The following is a 20704-nucleotide window of genomic DNA, read 5'->3' as shown; positions in this document are numbered from 1 at the left end:
GGTTACGTGGGACAGTATGTATGATTTTTGCAACTTCCTGTGAGTCTATATTACTTTTAATTAAGTTTAAATAGTCATGTAAATGCATTCTGCAAAAATTAATGCATATAAAAATATAAATAAATAAATAAATAAATAAATAAATAAATAAATAAATGTTCACGTGAACTGATCGCTATTATGGTTCCTGTGACCTATAGATGTCAATGATTCTACAAGGCCTCAGCCATTTTGCTTGTTTTCATAATTTATATGACTTACATAATACATTTAATACTCTTCATAAATAAAATTTTAAAGCAAATGCATTTTATATGGAGATCGAAAAGAACAATGTTTTTCAATTTAATTACTGAATATTTTGTTTTAGTCCCTAAGGATCCACCTAACAACATGACATTTCAGAAGATACCAGATGAAGTTACAAAGTTTCAGTTAACATTCCTTCCTCCTTCTCAACCCAATGGAAATATACAAGTATATCAAGCTTTGGTTTATCAAGAAGATGATCCTACTGCTGTCCAGATTCACAACCTCAGTATTATCCAGAAAACTGACACAGCCGTCATTGCAATGTTAGAAGGACTAAAAGGTGGACACACATACAATATCAGTGTAAGCATTCATAACTTTTAATTATTCACCTATTTTACGAAGTCAATTTACAAACTCAGCATTCAAAAATACTACAGCTTATGTACACACTACATTTTTTGTATCTTTTTGTAAAATTGCTTAAGACATGCCAACAGAAAATAGATTTAGAGAAAATTGCTGATTTCCTACTATAATACAGCACGTCCTATGAAAATATGTAGATAACAAAAATGTTTGTACAACTATAGTAGAAAAATAGAAATAAAGGAGAAAGAAAAGAGCAGTGATATATAAAGATATGATTCTGAAAAGGAATACTATTTATGTGTGATTATAAATGGAAAATGGGAAAGAAAATTTCAAAGGCAAAGGGCAGAAATAACTATTTACATGGTTGACATTCACATGTACTTCACATAACTATTACTAAAAGCTAATAGCATTTTATATCTTGATTCCAAATTATCCATTTTGGAAAGTAAATTTTTATGCGAGTTCATATACCTACACACAATAATCCTTTGACTATTTTTGTAGCATATCATAGAATTTTCAAAGAGAATTATATAATTCAGAAAATCATCTTTTAAGCAACATTGAATTCATCCTAAAACTTCAAGAAGCTTAGTAACTAATTCTCCTACTGATTCTTTACAATTATTGGAACACTATTATCAATGATTTGTATACATATGTATATTCTTTTCTTTCCTTGCTCACTCTATATCTTATTATACAATCTGTCTTGCTATGATTCTTATTGCACTTACCATTAAATGGACCACCACTGTGAAAGATTTATTACAAGGAGGGTGACGGTTAAGAGAATGATCTGACTTGGGTCCAAATCCTAGCTCTACTATTTTCTGTGTCTGTACCTTCATTTCCTTATCTGAAAAATTTGTAATAGGAATAATAATTTATTTTAGGATTTTTGTGAGGATTAAAGATTTAAGTGATGGTAAGTAGTACGTGCACTATCAGTTTTTCTTATTGCGAATAAGAGAAAAAAAATAGGAAATAAAACAAAGCACAACTAATTCATAATTTAAAAAACAAGATATAAATTCTCTGTTCACAGAAGCAACTTACAGCATCCTCAACCTCTGATAGTTTATTAGAAATGTATAACTTTAGCACCTATCACAATCTGCTTAATCAAAATCTGCATATCTTCATTTAACAGGGTTTGCAAGTAACTTTAATGCAATATAAGCAGCATTGCCTAACTCTTCATTTATTATCTCACTCAAATGTTAGGTTGTACCATAAAGAAATAAAAATAATAAAGTATACCATAATATCACTTTTTATTTAGTATATTTTCTTTCTTATATTTACAAACTCCAATAAATATTTTCTTCAGATATATTTTAATCACATTTTTGGAACTTGCTTTATCTACCACACCTATCACATCATATATATCATTATAATTTTAATTCAATAAAAATATTCTCAAAGTATCTATAGTGTGGAGTGTGGGCCACAAATATATACACAAATAATTTAATTCCAATAAACATATTATGTTCTGAACATTTTTTATCAAGTATAATGAAATTGGCCAAGACCATAGTCTTTGTTTTATATAATTAACAAGGTAAAATGATTAAAAAAGATTCTGTGTCTATAGCTTCTTAAGCACAAAGTTAATTGAAAGGGTTCACATTTGTGTAAATCACCCTCTGTATATACAAGCAGAAATGCTTTATGTGTATATGCTGCATTATGCAGGTTACAGCGTCAGATACTTTGGGGCAGGGGTGAAGAAGGGCATAAAGGGCAGCTTTCAGAGGGGATGATTTAATACAGGAAAACTGGGAAGCTGAAGGAATAGGATTTCATCTCAGAGAAGGAAAGAAGAGGATCTTGAATATGGATTTAAAAAAAGCAAGAGTTCCCTAACTACAGAGAGGAGGAGCAGATGTTAAATTAGAAGAAAGAGTGCGGACTTCTGGCTTTTCTTTTCTATTCCTCCTACGGGTTCAAAGTGAAGACGCAACCCTTTCCTGGTCTCTGTGATCAGGCTGCTTAGGTCACTCAGCCTTTGTTCTCAGGGACTGGCAACATAAGATCTGTTTTAAGCGTTACTTTACTGTAAATGTTCTTCCTCCATGTAATATATTCATTTAAGTGAGTGTATGAAAAATATAATAGGCTAATGCAATTGTTCTTAAAAGTGAAATCATTTTTAAATTACATATAACTGTAATCAGTCATGTATACACATAAGCAATAATTTGAAAATAGTAACAAGACATTTCTTTATTTTAGGTTTATGCAATCAATAGTGCTGGTGCAGGGCCAAAGGTTCAGATGAGAATAACCATGGATATTAAAGGTATGAACACAAGCTGCCTTTCCGCAAAAGCTATTGTTTTAATCAAACAATAATTATAATTTGAATTCCATATTAGAGTTAAGGATGTAGTCAAGCTTTTAAATGATGCATATGTGTATAATAAGCATATTAAGTAATAATGTATGCTTATTAAGTTATAATTAAAATGTCTAAATAATGATGCAAATTACCACGTTAAGTAAAGAGAATGACCACCTGCTATTTTTCTTATATTTCTTGTCCTCAAAATTTAAACTTTTCTGAGACAAATTTTGCAGTCTTTTATTTTGCTTTTTAATTTTATTGAAAACAAAACTCATTCTGTAAATTATTGATGACTAGAAGTTGACTAGTTCTGATTAGACTCCTTGACTGACATATATTTGTATTGGAAGTCAGGTTCTTTTTAGTTAATCAAATAGTGTTTACTGAACTACCATAGATTCAACTTTATGATTCCGATTATAAAGTAGATGTATCAGTTCATTATTATGACAGGTAGTTTTCACAGCAAATACAACAAAAATTTGGAGTCCCTCACTGCCCCCCCACCCCAATCCACAAAACTAAAAAGATATTTAAGAGGAATTTAGGGTCATTCAGTCATTCAGGTTGCCTTCTCTGCCTGAGATGGAAAATGTGCATATAATTGTGCCATCTCTCCAAAAATCTATGTAAAACCTGCAGAGAGATAATTAATTAATTAATTAATTAATAAGTGTGTGGACTTTAATAGAATTTTGCCATGTGACACTTCTTGTCTTAAAGCAAAAAGTAACTTTTCTCAGTCTTTGGTAAGGACAGCAGAGCTCAGTGATTATAAGAAAAAGGTAAAGGGGGTCATGTACATGGTGACAGATTTGACTTGGATGGTGAACACACAATGCAATATACAGATGATGTATCATGGAATTGTATGCTTGAAACTTATGTAGTTTTATTAACATCACGCCAATAAATCTAATAAAAAATAAATAACAGTGCCAGCTCTGGGCTGAGTCTAGAGTCAAACTGCTAAGATCAAATCCTGGATTGGCCACGTGATATTTGTTGGACTTTGGGCAAATTTCTTAACCTCTATAAGCGTGTATAGTGGAAATAATACTAATTCCTACCTCTTAGATTGTTGTGAGGATTAAGAGATATAATCTTTGAAAAACCCTAGGCTAGTGCCTAGAAACTAGTACTATCAAGAATAAGAAATATTCATTGTAAGGTGATGCTGATAAATTTTATCTTTTTATCAATCAGTAGTTTATATAATTGCAATACTATTTATAAGTATTAATTATTTGTTTTTAATTGATAAATCATGTACTTAGAATATACAAATATGTAAAGTCTTAGAAAAATCAGCAATTTTACACAATGACTTCATAAAGAAGAGCCTGTTATATCATCTTAATCTCTTTTTGTTATTTGGTGGCAGACACGTAGGTATGGAGGAACAATAAATGCATTATATTAATTCCTTAGTAAAACTTCTTATTTCAGATGCTTTGGTTATACCAGGCAAAGATGAATAATTCTGACTTTCCACTTTTTAGAAGGCAGGTAGACTCATGACTAGTTATCTAGAGAAGGTATTTGAGTAATGGTGGCAGTAGTGGGGTACGAGAGAAATTAATTTTCCTCCAATAATATGAATAATTTTATTAGTAACATGGAGTCTCATTAAATTTACATTTGACAGATAACGTTGAGTTGGATAGTCATGTTCAATACCAGATATTTCTAACTGGAAACCTTTTCTTGGAGACTCCCCAGCAGCCTAGCTGAGAGCACCTCAGAACTCCCTGAAACTCTTCCTGCTGAATTCTTCCCTCTTTCTCCCATGTCACAGGTGTCAGAACTGTGACCTGTGGTCTAAAAGCTCTCACCACTTAGTCCCGCACCCTGTCCATTTATTATTCACAGATATTTCCCCCAATCAACTTTCTACACATTTACTATCATCATAGCTTTTATGTCTCATAAGAGTGAGCTAAAGGATCAAATTTAAAAGATTCAGTTTCCTTTATAGTTTGTGACGTAAGACCCTTTCCTCATGTAGAAAATGGAAATGATATTGTTAATTTTATAGCATCACTGAGACACCTTTAAAAATGATTTAATATATGTGAAAATTGAAGTTTGATTAAGCAACTTATTAATGCTCAAACAGCTAGTATATATAGTCATAAGATGAAATAAGTAGATCATCTTCTATAAGTATTGATTTTGGAGATACTTGTATACATTGATGATAAAATGTGAATTATCATGACACTTCTAGAAATTGTTCTGGCAAATCTATTAAAAAGTTAAAAATACATATCTCTTTTGTTCCAGAAATTCTACTCTTTGAACTAATTTCATAAAAATAAAAAGATGTTTGGTATGGATAACCTGACGGGAGGGAGAGGGAGGTACTGGTATGACTAAGGTAGAAATTGGTAAACCAGCTAAAGGAATTAAAAGAAGACAAAAAACACTAAAATGGTAGTGTGATTTAATTCACTTATTAAAATTATATAAATTATATAATTATATTTGGGTGAGAGCATATATAATTTTATTTTATTTAATATGTGAAGAAAAGTCGGATTCCCAAAACATCACACTTGGTCCCATTATCTCAGAAAAGTCTCAAATATGTAATTCTACCCCTGGGAAATAATAATTGGCAAATATTTGCTGTATCCAAGAGAAACTGTGTTTCATTTGTCATTTATATTTGTCATCACTTTATCTGTAAATTACCTGCATGAAATAAGAATTTAAAATGTTTTTCTTCTCTTCAGATACGACAAAAAATCAATTATAATAATATTTCTTCTTTGTTTATAGCTCCAGCACGACCAAAAACCAAACCAACCCCTATTTATGATGCCACAGGAAGATTGCTTGTGACTTCAACAACAATTACAATCAGAATGCCAATATGCTACTACAATGATAATCATGGACCAATTAAAAATGTACAAGTGCTTGTGGCAGAAGCTGGAGGTATCATCAAATGTTAGCTTATCTTGTTCAATTGTAAAGTGTGAATTACTAAATGATGTAGAAATTTCAGTTCAAAATTTGTAATGTAAGATTGACCGATTATCACACAACTCTTAAGTTTAATAGATTGTCAATATTATCATTAATTATACTAATCATTTACTTATGCCTAAACTATTTTACCAAAATAAGAGAAGGCACAGTTAGAATATGTGATTTATTTACTCTATATGCTAGGAGGATTGTTTTAATTTTAACAAGAAGTCTTGGTAGTTTCTTTAGAGGTGTGAACAAGAGTGTTACCCTTGATTGAGTGATGTTTTATTTCTCTATCTGCATATCCAGATAAGTCAGCTGAATCATCCCTTGTGGTTCATAGAATGAGAGATATTGCATACAGATTTTTCTCATGCAATTATAATAAAAACATCTTTTATAAATGTGAAAGTACATTTGTATATTACTTGTAATTATCATTCTTTTTTTCTGAAAATAGCGCAGCATGATGGAAATGTAACAAAGTGGTATGATGCATATTTTAATAAACCGAGGCCATATTTTACAAATGAAGGCTTTCCTAACCCTCCATGTACAGAAGGAAAGACAAAGTTCAGTGGAAATGAAGAAATCTATGTCATAGGTGCTGATCATGCATGTATGATTCCTGGCAATGAAGACAAAATTTGCAATGGACCTCTGAAACCGAAAAAGCAATATTTGTAAGTGTGTTTTATACCTACTATGCATCATGTTAGCAAGCTAGTCGACATTTTTCATCCATCCATACACCTATCTTTTCATCTTTGCAGTAAGCGTGGAGCATTTTTCATGTATTGTGATCTGATCTTTTATGCCCTAAGAATATAAAGATCAACAAGGCATTGTCCACACATTCTGTGACATATAGTTTTACAGAAAAGCAGGCAAACCTAAACATAATTATGATTTGATCAGATAAGTGACATAAGGGCAATATTATATAAAAAATGTTCAATCAGAGAATATAGGTAGGAGAACTTAATTCTTTACGTAGAGGACAATGAGACTAATGCATATAATATTTTGTGTTTTTCACTCATTGTTTTTGCCATACATGCTAATGGTAGTTTAGAAACACTATCATAGTCTTTTGGTTAATGATGGCTTCAGTTTACCTCATTCATAGCAATAATTTTCTGCTCTTTATACTATCAAACATTTAAATGAATGCTTGATAGTTTTATGACTCACTTTAATATTTGATATTTCATAGATCCTAATAATTAAATATTATATTAAAAATCAATGCTAATATTTTAGCTTTATTAAATTCTAAGCTAAATGGACTATTTTTCTATTAAATTGACTTATGTTGTGTCATAGACTACAATTTTTTAAAATATTAAATAATTTGATTTTCAAAGTACAGTTTTTCCTGCTTAATATGAAAAATGCAGCTAGTTTCATCTTTGCCTGTTAATTAAATGTTCTAGGCAAAATTAGCATTAAAAAGGAGAAGTTAAGCATTAAAAAAAGTATGCTCTACCATCTATTATCAAGTATAGTTGCTTTGGTTACTAAGTTATTACTGAAATTTAATTATCATAATATGACAGTTATGAAAAAGTTATATCACAAAGTTTAATACCTATTCAAGTATTTTTATTTGCATATTTTTTCAAAACAGACTCTTCATATAATCACAATAAAATCATTAGAATTTGAAAATAAAGATTAAATTATGCATTGTAATTTATTAATGTAAACTGGTTATATATTTTTAAATGCCTGAATGTCTATAGCTTTTAAGTAAGGTGTTTGAGTTGTCTCTGTGGATGTCAGAAACACCCAGTGATTTTTAAGACTAATTCTCTCCTCCAGCCTTTTCTATTTCATATGTCATAAAAGTGTAGAAAGTGAAAATACAGCTGAGCACACACAGAATTAAGAGTATTGTTCTTAATTGTATACATAGGAAAAAGATGTTCTACATGGCTATTCGAAATCTGGTTCACCAGTATTTTCAAAGGTGGTCGATGTACTTTGGTTATTATGCTTTATATTTTTAAAATATCTTTGTGCAACACACTTTCACAGAGACATTAAATTATTTCAACCAAACAAATCTGTGAGGGAGGTGATCTGCTTCAGTTTAGCTGCTGATTGCTCTTGAGTCTGCCCAAATTGTTAATCACTCTCTCAAGTTCAAGAGGTCCATGTATAGGATAATTATTCATCTCACATAAAGATAGTATATATTTGTCCTTTACATCTTATAAATCCATTTTATCTTGAATAAAAATGTTTGTTTTTAACAGCTATTTGTTAAATTATTCATCGAAAAGTCATATGACATACAAATTATTGGTTTCTAATTTTTTTCTATTTCATAGATTTAAATTTAGAGCCACAAATGTCATGGGACAATTTACTGACTCTGATTATTCTGACCCTGTTAAGACTTTAGGTAAGACGTGTTTTGCAGTTTACTTTCATTTATACTCAACATGCTAATCGCTGTGCAACATTCATTAGTAAATGTATTAATCCATGACTGAATGTCCTCAAGTATAAATTCATTTCAAGGTTAATTAGCCTGATTAAGGAAAAAATTGTATTTTTTCAAATAATCTTTTAACAGATATATATTCCATCCATTCAAATCTGTATATAGATTTTGATATGGTATTGGTTCTATGCTGATGTATATTAACATTATACTAAGCAAATATTTATTTGTCTGTTTAATAGACAATCTTATAGTAAAATATTTTTACCTAATAAAAATGAAAAAGGCTTATGAAAATTTTTCTGAAATAATCTTAAAAACTAGGAGTTTGTTATTCCTCTTTAATTTCATTTTCTTTCTTTCAATTATATCCACCTAATCAGGATTGAATAAAACACAAATGCAATTTAGTCAGATGCAAGAATATTTCTTTCCTGCTCCTCCTCCTTCTTCTCTATCATCACCATCATCATATCTAACATTAAATATTTTGTGCCAGGCACACTTTTATGCTCTTTGTATGTATTTACTTGATGGGCTCTTTACATCTATCCTTTAATTTAAGTCACTGGTTCTCAACCACAGTGATTTTACTCTTCAAGAGACAATTTGCAATGAATAGAACTATTTTTTTATTACAACCACGGGGGCTGAGCTGTTGGCATCTAGTGGGCAGATGCTGCTGAACATCTCATAGTGCACAGTACGGCCTCTTACAGCAAAGAAATATGTAGCCCATAATGTCAATAGTGCTGAGGTTGAGAGACCCTATTCCTTACTAATGATAGTTCCATTTTATAGATGAAGAAACCAATGCCCATATTGAGTAATTAAGTGGGTGGGCCAGGATTCCAGTACAGATTTCATAGCAAATTACACTCCAAGTACAGGATTTAGGCTTGGATTCAAATTTCGGCTCCTCTGCTCGAGAAAATAATTTAATTTCTTTAAATCTCAGTTTTTTTAATTTGGAAAATGGTGATAATAGTATCTACCTTGAAAGATTTAAATAAAGCAACATATGTAAAGACATTAATATTTATAGTTAGGAAATCATTAAATGCTTAATAGCCTCTTTTTGGACAAGTTATAACCAAAGACTTTAGAAACATACTTCTTTAGAAACATACTTCTATTTCCCTAGAATTTCTCTGAGTGGGTCACAACTTCCAATTTCCCCTGCACGAGGCCTTGAGAATATGAAACATGGTTTACTCCTCAGATCCACAGTCTATCATCAGCTGCAATAGATTTCAGTGAGAGTTGTGGCTGGAAGATAATTGTTCTACCATCTCCAGTCAGAAATTCTCACCATGCTGTGGCACATCAGCTGTATAAAAAGCCAGCTTCTGCAACCTCCACTTAGTTAAGGAAACTTTGGATCTTGAAGAAATAACAAAGAAGCATTAGGTTTGCTATGTGCCTATTTACAGAGGAATAAAAAATTTCTTTGACTATCATAATTCTATAAAATCATGGGTTTGATTACTTTTACCCAATAATTTAATCGATTTTAAACTGTATGATTAGACTTGTGATATTGAAATTGTGTGTGTTTCTTGATTTGATAGGTGGGTTTATCACACTCTAATACCAGCACAGTAAAGTAAATGTCTTGAAGGCATCAACATAATTTCCTCTAGGTTACAGCATTCAGAAACTATTAATCCAGCTAACTAGTGAGCCTAGTGTGCTCACTGATAGACGAGACAAAGACAGGGTGGATAGCTCATATGTCCTGGGAGATGACATTTTGTAGGAGCAGTACTGAAAATAGATCGACTTGCTATGTTTGTTGTGTGCCATGTCTCTCGTAGCCTGTTGGTTTCGTACAGATTATTTATGTAAGGACCACACATTTAGATATCTGAGAGACAAAGCCGAGACATCTGGGTAATGGGAATGAGAAACAAAAGCCATAAAAAGCAGGAAAGCCAAGCATCCAGGATTATGGTGACAGGGAAACGATTCCTCTGATTCAGCCAGCTGGCTTCCCTCTGGCCAAGGACGGACTCCTCCCTCACTTTGATCACAGGTAGTCTGTGTACTTGACGATGGTCTTCTTTTCTTCCTATCTCTGACAGTGCCATGAGTGGAATACAATAATTAATTCTAGAAATTAACAGAAATACACAGTCAGTTCTTGGTTCCTTCTTTGGAATCATAACTACCACCATGCCAGTCATTCAGATGCTAATGTCTGTGTGCCCTGGTAACAGCAGGAGTCTAGAAAGGATGTGACAATGTGGAATAAAAGGTGGAGAACAGGATCTTACCAAGGCTAGGGAAGGAGGACCTCATGAAACATAGACTGGATGCAGTAAGTAGAAAACCACTGAGTTGGTAAGGGGTGGTGACAAGCAAGGATCTCATGTATCTATGGTCATATATTATCTGCAGATCACTAAAGTAGGGACAGCCTCAGAGTTCATATATTATCTGCAGATCACTAATGTAGGGACAGCCTTTCAGATTCCTCATTAGAGCGGCCTTCCATAGGCCCCTGATAGATAGCAGCTTTGTAATAGGCTTTTACTCTGTATGCTTATTCCGAATTGACCACATGGAGTTCTGCTATCTCACCATTTATAGCTAGCGAAATAGTTATAGGCAGTAGTAGAGGAAATTACTAGGAGTACAGCCCTCAGTTGTGGTGAAATGAGATGTTCAGATTTGGAGTATGGAGTGTACCACTGGAGTGGAATTCCTTGATGACTAACAATGTAGTCCAGTCATTTTGCTGGTTAATGGATTTAATACTGTCAATTTCTATCCTTGCATGAGTTTTCTACCTGGCTAATGAATGTTATGGTTTTGTGAAAATCGGATTCAATCTGATGGATCAAGGCACCAAAGAGTACCCTCCAGAAATGTCCCTGATCCATGATCTGACATAAAATGCTGTGGAATCATAAGAGTTTTCAGAAAAAGAACATTGCCAAGGAAGATTTAGTAGGAGGACTCAAAAAGGAAATAAAGTTGACCATTTCTATAATAGTTGGCTGTCAATGGCAAAAATGGTTTCATGGCTGTGAGAATGGGGGCAAGCACATAATAAAGTACATTGATATATACCCCCATTTTCATGTTTGAGTCCTTTTTCTCTCAAATATGTCATGTATTGGGATATATGATAACATTTGCAACAGGCTAGTGGCTCTCAACATTCTTGACAAGCCTGATAAAGACTGTGTAAGTGATGAAAGTATGTATGTGATCCCCGACTTCAGTGAAAGAAGTATAGATCCCATTTAGGCCATCAAACAACCCATAGAAATACATTCATTCACTACTTTTTTGCACACCACAGGCAATGAGCTCCAAGCTGAGTTACCTATCAATAAAATTTTCAGGCTGTGATTCTAAGTTAATAAAGGGCAAATACTTCTAAGACAGACTATTTTGATAGACTGGACTCAAAAGTTTGTGTTCAGTGAAAAGAGCTAACAAAAGTACAACTGAGAAGGAGCCAGGCAGAGCTCGTCTGGATCAATATAAATGGTTATGAGAGGAGTTTGCACTTAGGGAAATCTTTATTGCGTATAGGAATTAACTTGAGAGATGACATGCACCATTATTTTAATCCTAAAGAAATGCAATGTATTTGACTATTTTTTTCACTCAGGATTGATCATGTTTATTAACAAATTTACAAGAATCTCTTTTAAACTTTTTGAAAATCCTCCTTATGCACATCAGTTTATGCAAACTGCTTGTAGGCAATGTTTTGATTGCAAGGCTTAATTATAGAGGAATCCTGTGATTTGAAGACCAGACACTCCTTTCTGCACCTTACAGGATTTCATTAAAACTGAACAAGATGAAACCTTAAACCCTATGGCAAAAGCACTCTATGATTGTTTTCATCTGTCATAACACTTCTTGTTTAATTATTATGGTAACAATGAAAAGGTACAGTATGCTCACTTAGAAATAGGGAGTCTCTATGTTTTCATTGTTTTGTTTTTTGGGGGCAAAAGGACCACTTGCCACACACACCCCCACCCCCCGCCAAACAACAGAGGAACAGGAAGTTTCATTATTAATGAGGCAGTGGGAATGTGGTCATGAACCTCATAAACTTTGCAATCAGACAGGCTTATTTCAGGCACTTTTGGCATATATCGAATTTTATGTAAACTTGGGTTATTTAAGAAATTAACTCTGAAACATAATTTCCAAAATGAGAAGAATAATACCTACCTCATAAACTAACTGGGAGATTAAATATGATGAACAAATGGATAAATGAATATGATAATATTTATCAATAAAGGTACCAAACATTATTTATGTGCCAAGACTTTTATGAGTATTTTTATACATAACCTTGTGTATGCTTTACTACCCTATAACCTGATTTCCTGTTTATAGATAGCCTCAGTTTATTGGTAAGAAATCTGAAACTGGGTCTTTAAGCAACTTGAGCAAGGATGCAGAGCTAGGAAGTAGCCGAGCCAGCCTTAAACCCAGGCAGCATGACTAGAGTTGGTGTTATACTTGTAGCCACTGTTAACACTTTGCCTGAAAATCATTAAGTGTCCCAGGAGCTTTCAATTTCATTACTACTGGTGATATTTGTGCTCCCACAGACTTCCTATCTTTGCTGTACCATTTTATCTTCTAAACATTTTAAATTATTTCTAGCTCTTCTCTTTTCACCTCCTTGTCTTAGTTTTTGAGGTTAACATTCACACATGAGAATACTTTATTTTTACACATAGAAATGCAATAACAACTTTTTGGTTTTTTTAAATAATGAGTAAGTCTCTTTTTGCTACATTCTGGAAACCACAGTTTATTATCTACTTTTAATATTTTGCCACTCCGATGTATGAAAACAACATCTGTCTTGGGTACATTAATTTGTATTTCTGGAATTATGAAATTGAGTGGCTTTTAGTAAATTTTTGTGAAGTATTAGGATATCCAAGGTGACTAGGTCAAAAAAGAACTGCTTATATTTAAGTTCTGTTAAAAGAACTTATTTTCTTTTAAGATCAATAATAATATTAATAATAAGGTCATATAACATGCACCTATATTAAGAGCCAGACATTGACCTATAAGTTTGATAACTCTTTTAACTCAAGCTTCTTAATGTATAAAACTAGCTTAATAAATCAGATCCATATGTTGAGTTTAGACAATGATTATTTTAATCAAAAGATAATGCTTATGAAAACTTAATTAGTACTTCATAATTATAAGCTTAATTATAGTAGTACATTTTATTATGCAAATACAATATAATTTAATTTGACCTTTCATAGAATTTTCTCTAGTAAGAAAATGATGTGTACTTATTCCAAAAAGATTTATGTTTATATTTTTAAGCAAAAGAATTTTATTTTCTATGAAAGGATTTGAGTAAGTGACTTAATCCTGTACTGATAATACTCTGTGGGTGCATGTATAGCAATGAATCAGAATTTGTACTCACAGTCATGGCACATTTTGTCCTTTCCTGGTGGTAATTTTGTAATACATGTGCCCAAAGGATTACATATTGTTTATTAATATGTTGTATGTCATTTCTTCACTTCACTTGGCTAGTGCTTTGAAATGGTAATCTAATCTGAAAAAAAAATTATTCGTGGTCTATGAGATCATTTTTCTCTCCCTCTGAGTTCTGAGGTTCAATGATTCAATACTACCTGATTAAGCTTCTTTATTCATCTTCATGTTTCCTTTCCCAAGCATATCCTATTAGAGTCAGCATTTGAAAATTCATAAAACAAACCATTTGTATTTTAATGTATAAAAAAGATGTATCTAAAATACTTTATGAGCTACATGCTGCTTTAGTGTCTTCTAAATTTAGCTGTAGATTCTAAAGGATCATAAAACTCTGATAATTCTTTGAGATTCAGTATTCATTCAAATCTACCATGCAGAATAGCCACAGGAACCCTTTCATACCATTAACATTTTACAGTCACCAATCTTGGGAAAAAAGATGAAATATAAATCCTTGCATATTTACAGATAGTTAACCTATTTTATGTTGTTGCTTGACTTTAATACCTTTTTACACTAAAATTATAAATTATAAATCATATAAATTAAAATTAATTACAGTTTAATTGGTAGTTCTTTTAAAATAAATGAGAAATTTTTATATTCTTATTTGATTCAATACCTGATCTTCAACCTGAAAATTTTTATCTCTTTCAAAGTCAATATTTTTATTAATAAACTTAGCATCTATTACTGAGCATCTATTATGTGCTTGGTACTATTCTCTGAATTTGAAATACAGTTTTGAAGAAATAAACAACCCTTGTCCTCAGGGAGCTTACATTTTGGACAGATAATTAACGATGAGGATAATAAATAAATGAATTGGAAAGCATGTTAAAAGGTGATAAGGGGTACAGAGAAAAGAAAGAGTAGAATAGTATGCAGAGGATGTAGAAGGGCAGAAGCAGGAAGTGAGCAAGTTGTATCTTTCAGTTTTAAATAGTGGTGTCTTAGTTTTCTTGAGCTGACATAAAGTACCATAGACTAGAGGTTAGAAGTGCAAAATCAACATTGCAGTCAATTTGGTGTCTGGCGAGGGTGCTCATCCTGGCTTGTAAAAGGTCTCTTTCTCACTGTTCTCACATGGCCTTTCCTCAGTGTGTATGCACAGAGGGAGAAAGTCAGCTTTCTGATGCCTTTTATAAGGACACTAATCCTATTGGGCCTATTGGATTAGACTCAACCCTTATGACCTCATTTAACCTTAATTACTTTCTTACTCTAAATGTATTAACACTGGGGCTTATTCCTTCAATGTATGACTTTTGGGGTCATGTGTGCATTCATAAGGGGTGGTAAGCATAGACTTTAGTGAGGTGATATTTGAGCAGATCCTTGAAGGTAATAAAATGGCTATCCAGGCAGATATAAGGGCTATACTTTTCCAGGCAGAGCCAGACGCTGATGCAAAAGCTCTATATCAAGAATGACTTGATATGTTCCAGGAACAACAAGGAGGCCAGTCTGGCTCCAGAAAAGTGAGCAAGGTGGAGATGGGAAGGGGGATTAGAGGTAACAAGGAAGCAGAGAGTTAATGAGAAGCAAGGTTGTATAGTCCATTGGAAGGATTTTGGCTTTTCTCTGTGAGAGATGGCGATTTTAAGTAGTGAGGTAATGTTTTAAAAAGATGAATCTTGCCTTTATCTTGAGAATAGATAGAAAGAAGACAAGGAATGATACAAGGAGACTTGTATCATAAAACAAGATGCTGGCCTGGGTCAGAAAGCTAACAGCAGGAGTAGTGAGAAATGAGTAGAGCATGCAGAAAAGTTTTGAGTAGTATAATGAACTCCCAAATACTTACTAATTAAATTTAATAATTTTTAACATTTTGCCACATTGTTTTATTTGTGTATTTGTTCTTTTATTTCCAAAGTGTTTTAAAGTAAATCACAGAAAGTGATATATTCCACCCTGAAATACTTTACTGTTTCTCTAATAAGTACATTTTTCTCATATTGTCACAGTTAAACAGAATTAATAATAAATTCTTCATATTAAATAATACTACCTATATTTTCAAATCGTTCTCTGATTTTGTTCTTTGTACTTTGTTTTAATCAGGATCCGAAAAAGAGCTTCACACATTATCTTTGATTGCCATGTCTCTTAATCTCTTTTAATCAAGAAGAGACATCCTCCTCTTTTTTTCCCCCTATAACATAGACTCACTGAAGTAACCAGTAGAGCTGTCCTGTAGGAGGTCCCATTTTCTAGATTTGTCTGATTGCTTTTTCTTGGTTTCATTTATTTTTACTTCTTTCACTATTTTTACTTTCTTAATAATTAGAAATAAGATTTAAAAAGTTAAATGTTCACAATAAAAGTGTTTGGCAAGGATTCTTTACAGATGTTGCTGCCTAGACTGAAATACCTCACATCAACAGTTGTTTAATATCTGGTTGTCACGTTTTCAGTGACATTAAAATTGATCAGTAATGCTAACGGTAGTGACAACATGATTCTTCCTTGGAAAGCTGCTTTTTTTCCTCCTTATAACTAGCAAATAATTGATGGGGTAATATTTTGGCGTCCTATCCAATTAGTAAATATCTGGTTTCTTATCATTCTCATAACCATTTCAGAATGCATTTAATGATTGTTACCTGAATCAATTATTTTGTTAGGAATATAAAACTGTGAATTTTTAATTTTATTTTACCTGACACATTTATTAAACAATGATCCTTGAATAAAGAGTTTTATTTTCTTCCTTGACTGAAGTTGTTTTTTTTTTTTTCATTCATAAAATACAGTTCATATGCGAAAACCAGAAAAAAAATGCCTAATTTTCTCCCTTTAATTATAAATTTTTAGAGTAAGGAAATGGTAGTCTGGTATATACAGATTAATATTTTTTATTTTTTATTTCTCTTACATTATATGATATCAAAATTCATGGATTTTCATATATTGACTCTATTTCAGTCAATTTTAGTTTTTAATTATTATAAAGTTTAATTGTTCATTCTTTGGCCAGGAGGAACCTCTTCAAGAGGATATTTTGTTCTTTTCATCTCATTAGTCTTTGATGGCTTCTTAGCTTTATTGTTCCATTAGATATATGAATTCCTTTGGTTCCCTGTTTCTACTTTGGAATTACCATCTCTCCAAGTTTTCTTAGTTACTTTTAGTGAAAAGAGTATATACTTTGAATATAGAGTCAACAGGATTCTCTCAAAGATTTTTGATGTGTTCTAGGAGAGGACAAGAGAGTCAGGTATGACTCTAAGGTTTGGGCCTGACCAACTGGAACTATGAAGTTACCATCAACTAGAGGTGGAGGGATGCAGGTGAAAGAAGGGAAGAATAGGAGTTTAGCTTTGGAAATACTGATTTTTAAATTTTAATTACACTCTCCTAGGCAATTGGATATACAAGTAAGTTCAATAGGTAGCAATTAAGTAGTCATCATCATATAGATGAAAATTAAAACCATGAGGCTGGATGGAGTTTTGATAGACAAAGAGGACCAAGGATTGAGCCCCAAAGTTAGAAGATATAGAAGAGTAACAAACACATTTGTACATTTTATTAGCATTCTTCAGCATTATTCCGAGAAAATATTTTTCTATGTTTTGAGAGCCAAGAGAGTACTCTATAACAATAATTAATGATAATATTATACTTCCTCCTCTTTAGGTGAAGGACTTTCAGAAAGAACTGTAGAGATTATTCTTTCAGTCACTTTGTGTATCCTTTCCATCATTCTTCTTGGAACAGCAATTTTTGCATTTGCAAGGTAAGATTTATCATTACTCACATTGCTAGGATGCTTTCTAGGAATTATTCAGTCATATTCCAATCAGGAGAGAGAAGCCACAATAGATACTTGAATGGGAAACATTTAATAAAAAGAATTATTAACTAATAGAAAATTAACCACAAAAGTGGATAAAAAAGAACTCTAAGAGGTCTAGAAAGAGTAAGTGCAACAAAAAAGCTTCTCTCTCTAGCCTGAGAGAGGACAAATAAAGGAACTAAGTTCCAGAAGAAACCCCACTCCCAAAGCTAACATGGAATGGCTACTACAAGTGCATGCAGCCTATTACCTATCTGTGAGCAAAGAAATATGACAGGGGAAAGGGGCTGGAGCTGTTCTATAGAAGCTACCCATTATTATTGAAGGGTAGGCAGGCTGGAGTTGGTCCTGGAGAAGACACCTATGCTTGCTGGATGTTGTGAATAAGCTGGAGTTCCTTGGTATCATTCACCTGTGGGAAAAGCATACACTTCAGAGGCAGTTAGAGCTCATCCAGGTGAGCCGCTGGGCTCCCACAGTGAATAATAATATTGCAGCATGAACCCACAAGGGAAGTACCTTCCTGTCCCTATTCTCTTGCAGGGTCAGTCTAGTATCCTCTGTTAACAAAGCTTAATATCCTGCCAGCTGGCAAAGAAGAGTCTAGCTCCAACATTACAAAGCAGGGCAACGAAGAGTAGATTTTAAGCTGAGAGACAATAAAGTGATAACAAGACAGCAGAAGGTGCTAGACTTTCTACATTTTTAAAATAATTTATAACTATGATAGATTTAATTAAAATGTTTTGATCAGGTCTAAATGTTAAAGTTTATACAGAGGAGATAATTTTTATAGTAAGTATATAGCACTTTAAAGATGTACAACTTCTTTCTACAGTGGGCCCATTTCTCATATTTACTTTACCAGCATTTCTCTACTACATTTTCCAAGTGTCCTTCCAAATTCTCAACATCAGTCTCTTAATTCACCTGTTGTTTATAGGACCTCAGAGGGAATCTTAGTTATGATCCTAAAATCTACTTTCATAAGGTAGAAGGCTGAGTTTAAGGAAATTTACATTTGTAAAACTAACTATTCTACTATTTTCCTAAGTAGTTCACTGGGCCCTACAGTAATTTTATCTGAAGTGCATTGTCCTGTATTCTGAATTATGCCCATGATCATCTTAAATCTCTCAGATAGATTAATCTGAAAGGCTCTTGAAAAAGATATTTTTCTAATACCACATACTGTTCTCAGATTCAGCCAGAAGGTAATGAAAGAAAATTATTATTCTAGGCATTTTAAAGACATATTATGTAATATATGGGTGCTGTCCCCAAGAGGCACACAGCAGACATAGTTATATTGTTTTCCTGCTCTAAAATCTTTTCTGACTTCTCATTTCCTTCCTTGATGAACTCCTTATGAGGGCAGGAAATGATCCTCTCTTATTCTCTACCACTCTCCAACATCTCTTCAGACAAACAGATCTATTCCCACCTGATCATTACCTTAGGCTTTTATATAACTCTCCTTTCGTTCAATATACTAGGAATATGCATTCTTCTCCTTCTCCTTCTGGAACACCCAAGTCATGTCCTACTTCTTTACTTCTTCTAAATACTAAGAATTATAATCACTTACATAACACTTTATAACTAATCAGGTACTGTCTTATGAGTTTTAATTTGCATCTTTTTTCTCTTTTTATGCTTTTCTAAATTTAGATGCTGCTCCTCAACTAAATTTTGTGATGTCCTTAAGGATCAGGACAATATGTTATACTTCCTATATCATCTTGAATATATAACTCAATAAATAAATGTGAATGATAGATTAAAAAAAGCTAAATATTACTCCATAAAGTACCACACTATGTTATAGACAAATAAGCGTGTAAATGGCTTAAAATGAAAAGACATTAGTTTCTCAGATTCATGTGACTTTTATATTTGAACCTGAGTTTTCTGATTGTAAATAAATTATGTTTCACAATATTTTTTCAAAGTCAAGAAGACAGTTCAAAACACATTTTTATGTGTTTTCACATATGTAAAAATGTTATGTGAATGTAAAAACAATGGAGCATTGTGATTTAGCACTAGCGTTGAAAACAATAAGCTATTTCCACTTTGACATATTCTTGTGACGAATCCATGAGGCAGCTAGAGGGGAGGAGAAGCAAGTTCACAACATCAGTCTCGTTTGCCCTAGATCTTAACTGTGTCAGTGACTCAATCGTTAATCAACTAATTCTCATTAAAATTTGAAACTTCAACAAAACAACACGTTAAAAAATATATAGTAGGATAGGTCCTGGAATTAAAATGGAAAAAGAAGTTGAGTAGCTGTAAATTTGCAGTATATTCAGAGACATGATCCCAACAAAGACATTATTGGACTAATAACTTTACTTAAAAAGAAAATTAAACCCAATTTCATATGCTTTGTGTGACATTTTCTTCTTGAACTTTATGACACTTATTTTAGAATTCGGCAGAAGCAGAAAGAAGGTGGCACATACTCTCCTCGGGATGCAGAAATTATTGACACTAAATTCAAACTGGATCAGCTCATTACAGTGGCAGACCTGGAACTGAAGGACGAGAGATTAACGCGGTGAGCACACTCCTCTGGGCGAACAGTGGTCCAGAGGGCCTGAAGCCATGACCCTGTTCTGACCTATGCTTGTTGGAAGTGTTTGTGGGGCTCCTATTTATACAGGTCACAGAGATCTTCTTTCAAAGGGTGACCTCCATCTTCTACACACTTCTCACTGGTGTTCGGAGAATCACTTAATCTTCTTAATACTTAAGAGTTCGATATATATGAACCTCAGACTACAATGTTCAAGCTGGATTTTTTTTTTCTGAGACAAATATTTTTACACATTAAACCTTTAAAATTGTGTTTAATTTCATATGATAGATTTTTTTATAGCAGATATTCTGGGACTGTCCACATTTTTAATCAGAAGTTTAAAATAATTAAACTTGTAGCTACTTGATATTGTTTATA

The 20704-nt window shown here is 32.7% G+C and overlaps 1 protein-coding gene across 1 annotated transcript in view; it reads left to right on the top strand.

Annotated features, from left to right (window-relative positions):
- PTPRQ (protein tyrosine phosphatase receptor type Q) overlaps window positions 1-20704 on the top strand; it is a 165738-nt gene that overhangs the window by 110785 nt on the left and 34249 nt on the right. The window contains exons 29-35 of the mRNA XM_016132460.2: window positions 371-615; window positions 2875-2941; window positions 5771-5929; window positions 6426-6648; window positions 8302-8375; window positions 17583-17682; window positions 20177-20305. Coding sequence (XP_015987946.2) covers window positions 371-615; window positions 2875-2941; window positions 5771-5929; window positions 6426-6648; window positions 8302-8375; window positions 17583-17682; window positions 20177-20305 — 997 coding nt within the window. The remainder of the gene's footprint in view (window positions 1-370; window positions 616-2874; window positions 2942-5770; window positions 5930-6425; window positions 6649-8301; window positions 8376-17582; window positions 17683-20176; window positions 20306-20704) is intronic.

The sequence above is a fragment of the Rousettus aegyptiacus genome, unplaced genomic scaffold (genome assembly GCF_014176215.1).
Source record: "Rousettus aegyptiacus isolate mRouAeg1 unplaced genomic scaffold, mRouAeg1.p scaffold_m13_p_2, whole genome shotgun sequence".
Lineage (NCBI taxonomy): Eukaryota > Metazoa > Chordata > Mammalia > Chiroptera > Pteropodidae > Rousettus > Rousettus aegyptiacus.
The sequence above is the reverse complement of the archived record's forward strand: the minus strand, read 5'-3'. Positions and strand labels throughout refer to the sequence as shown.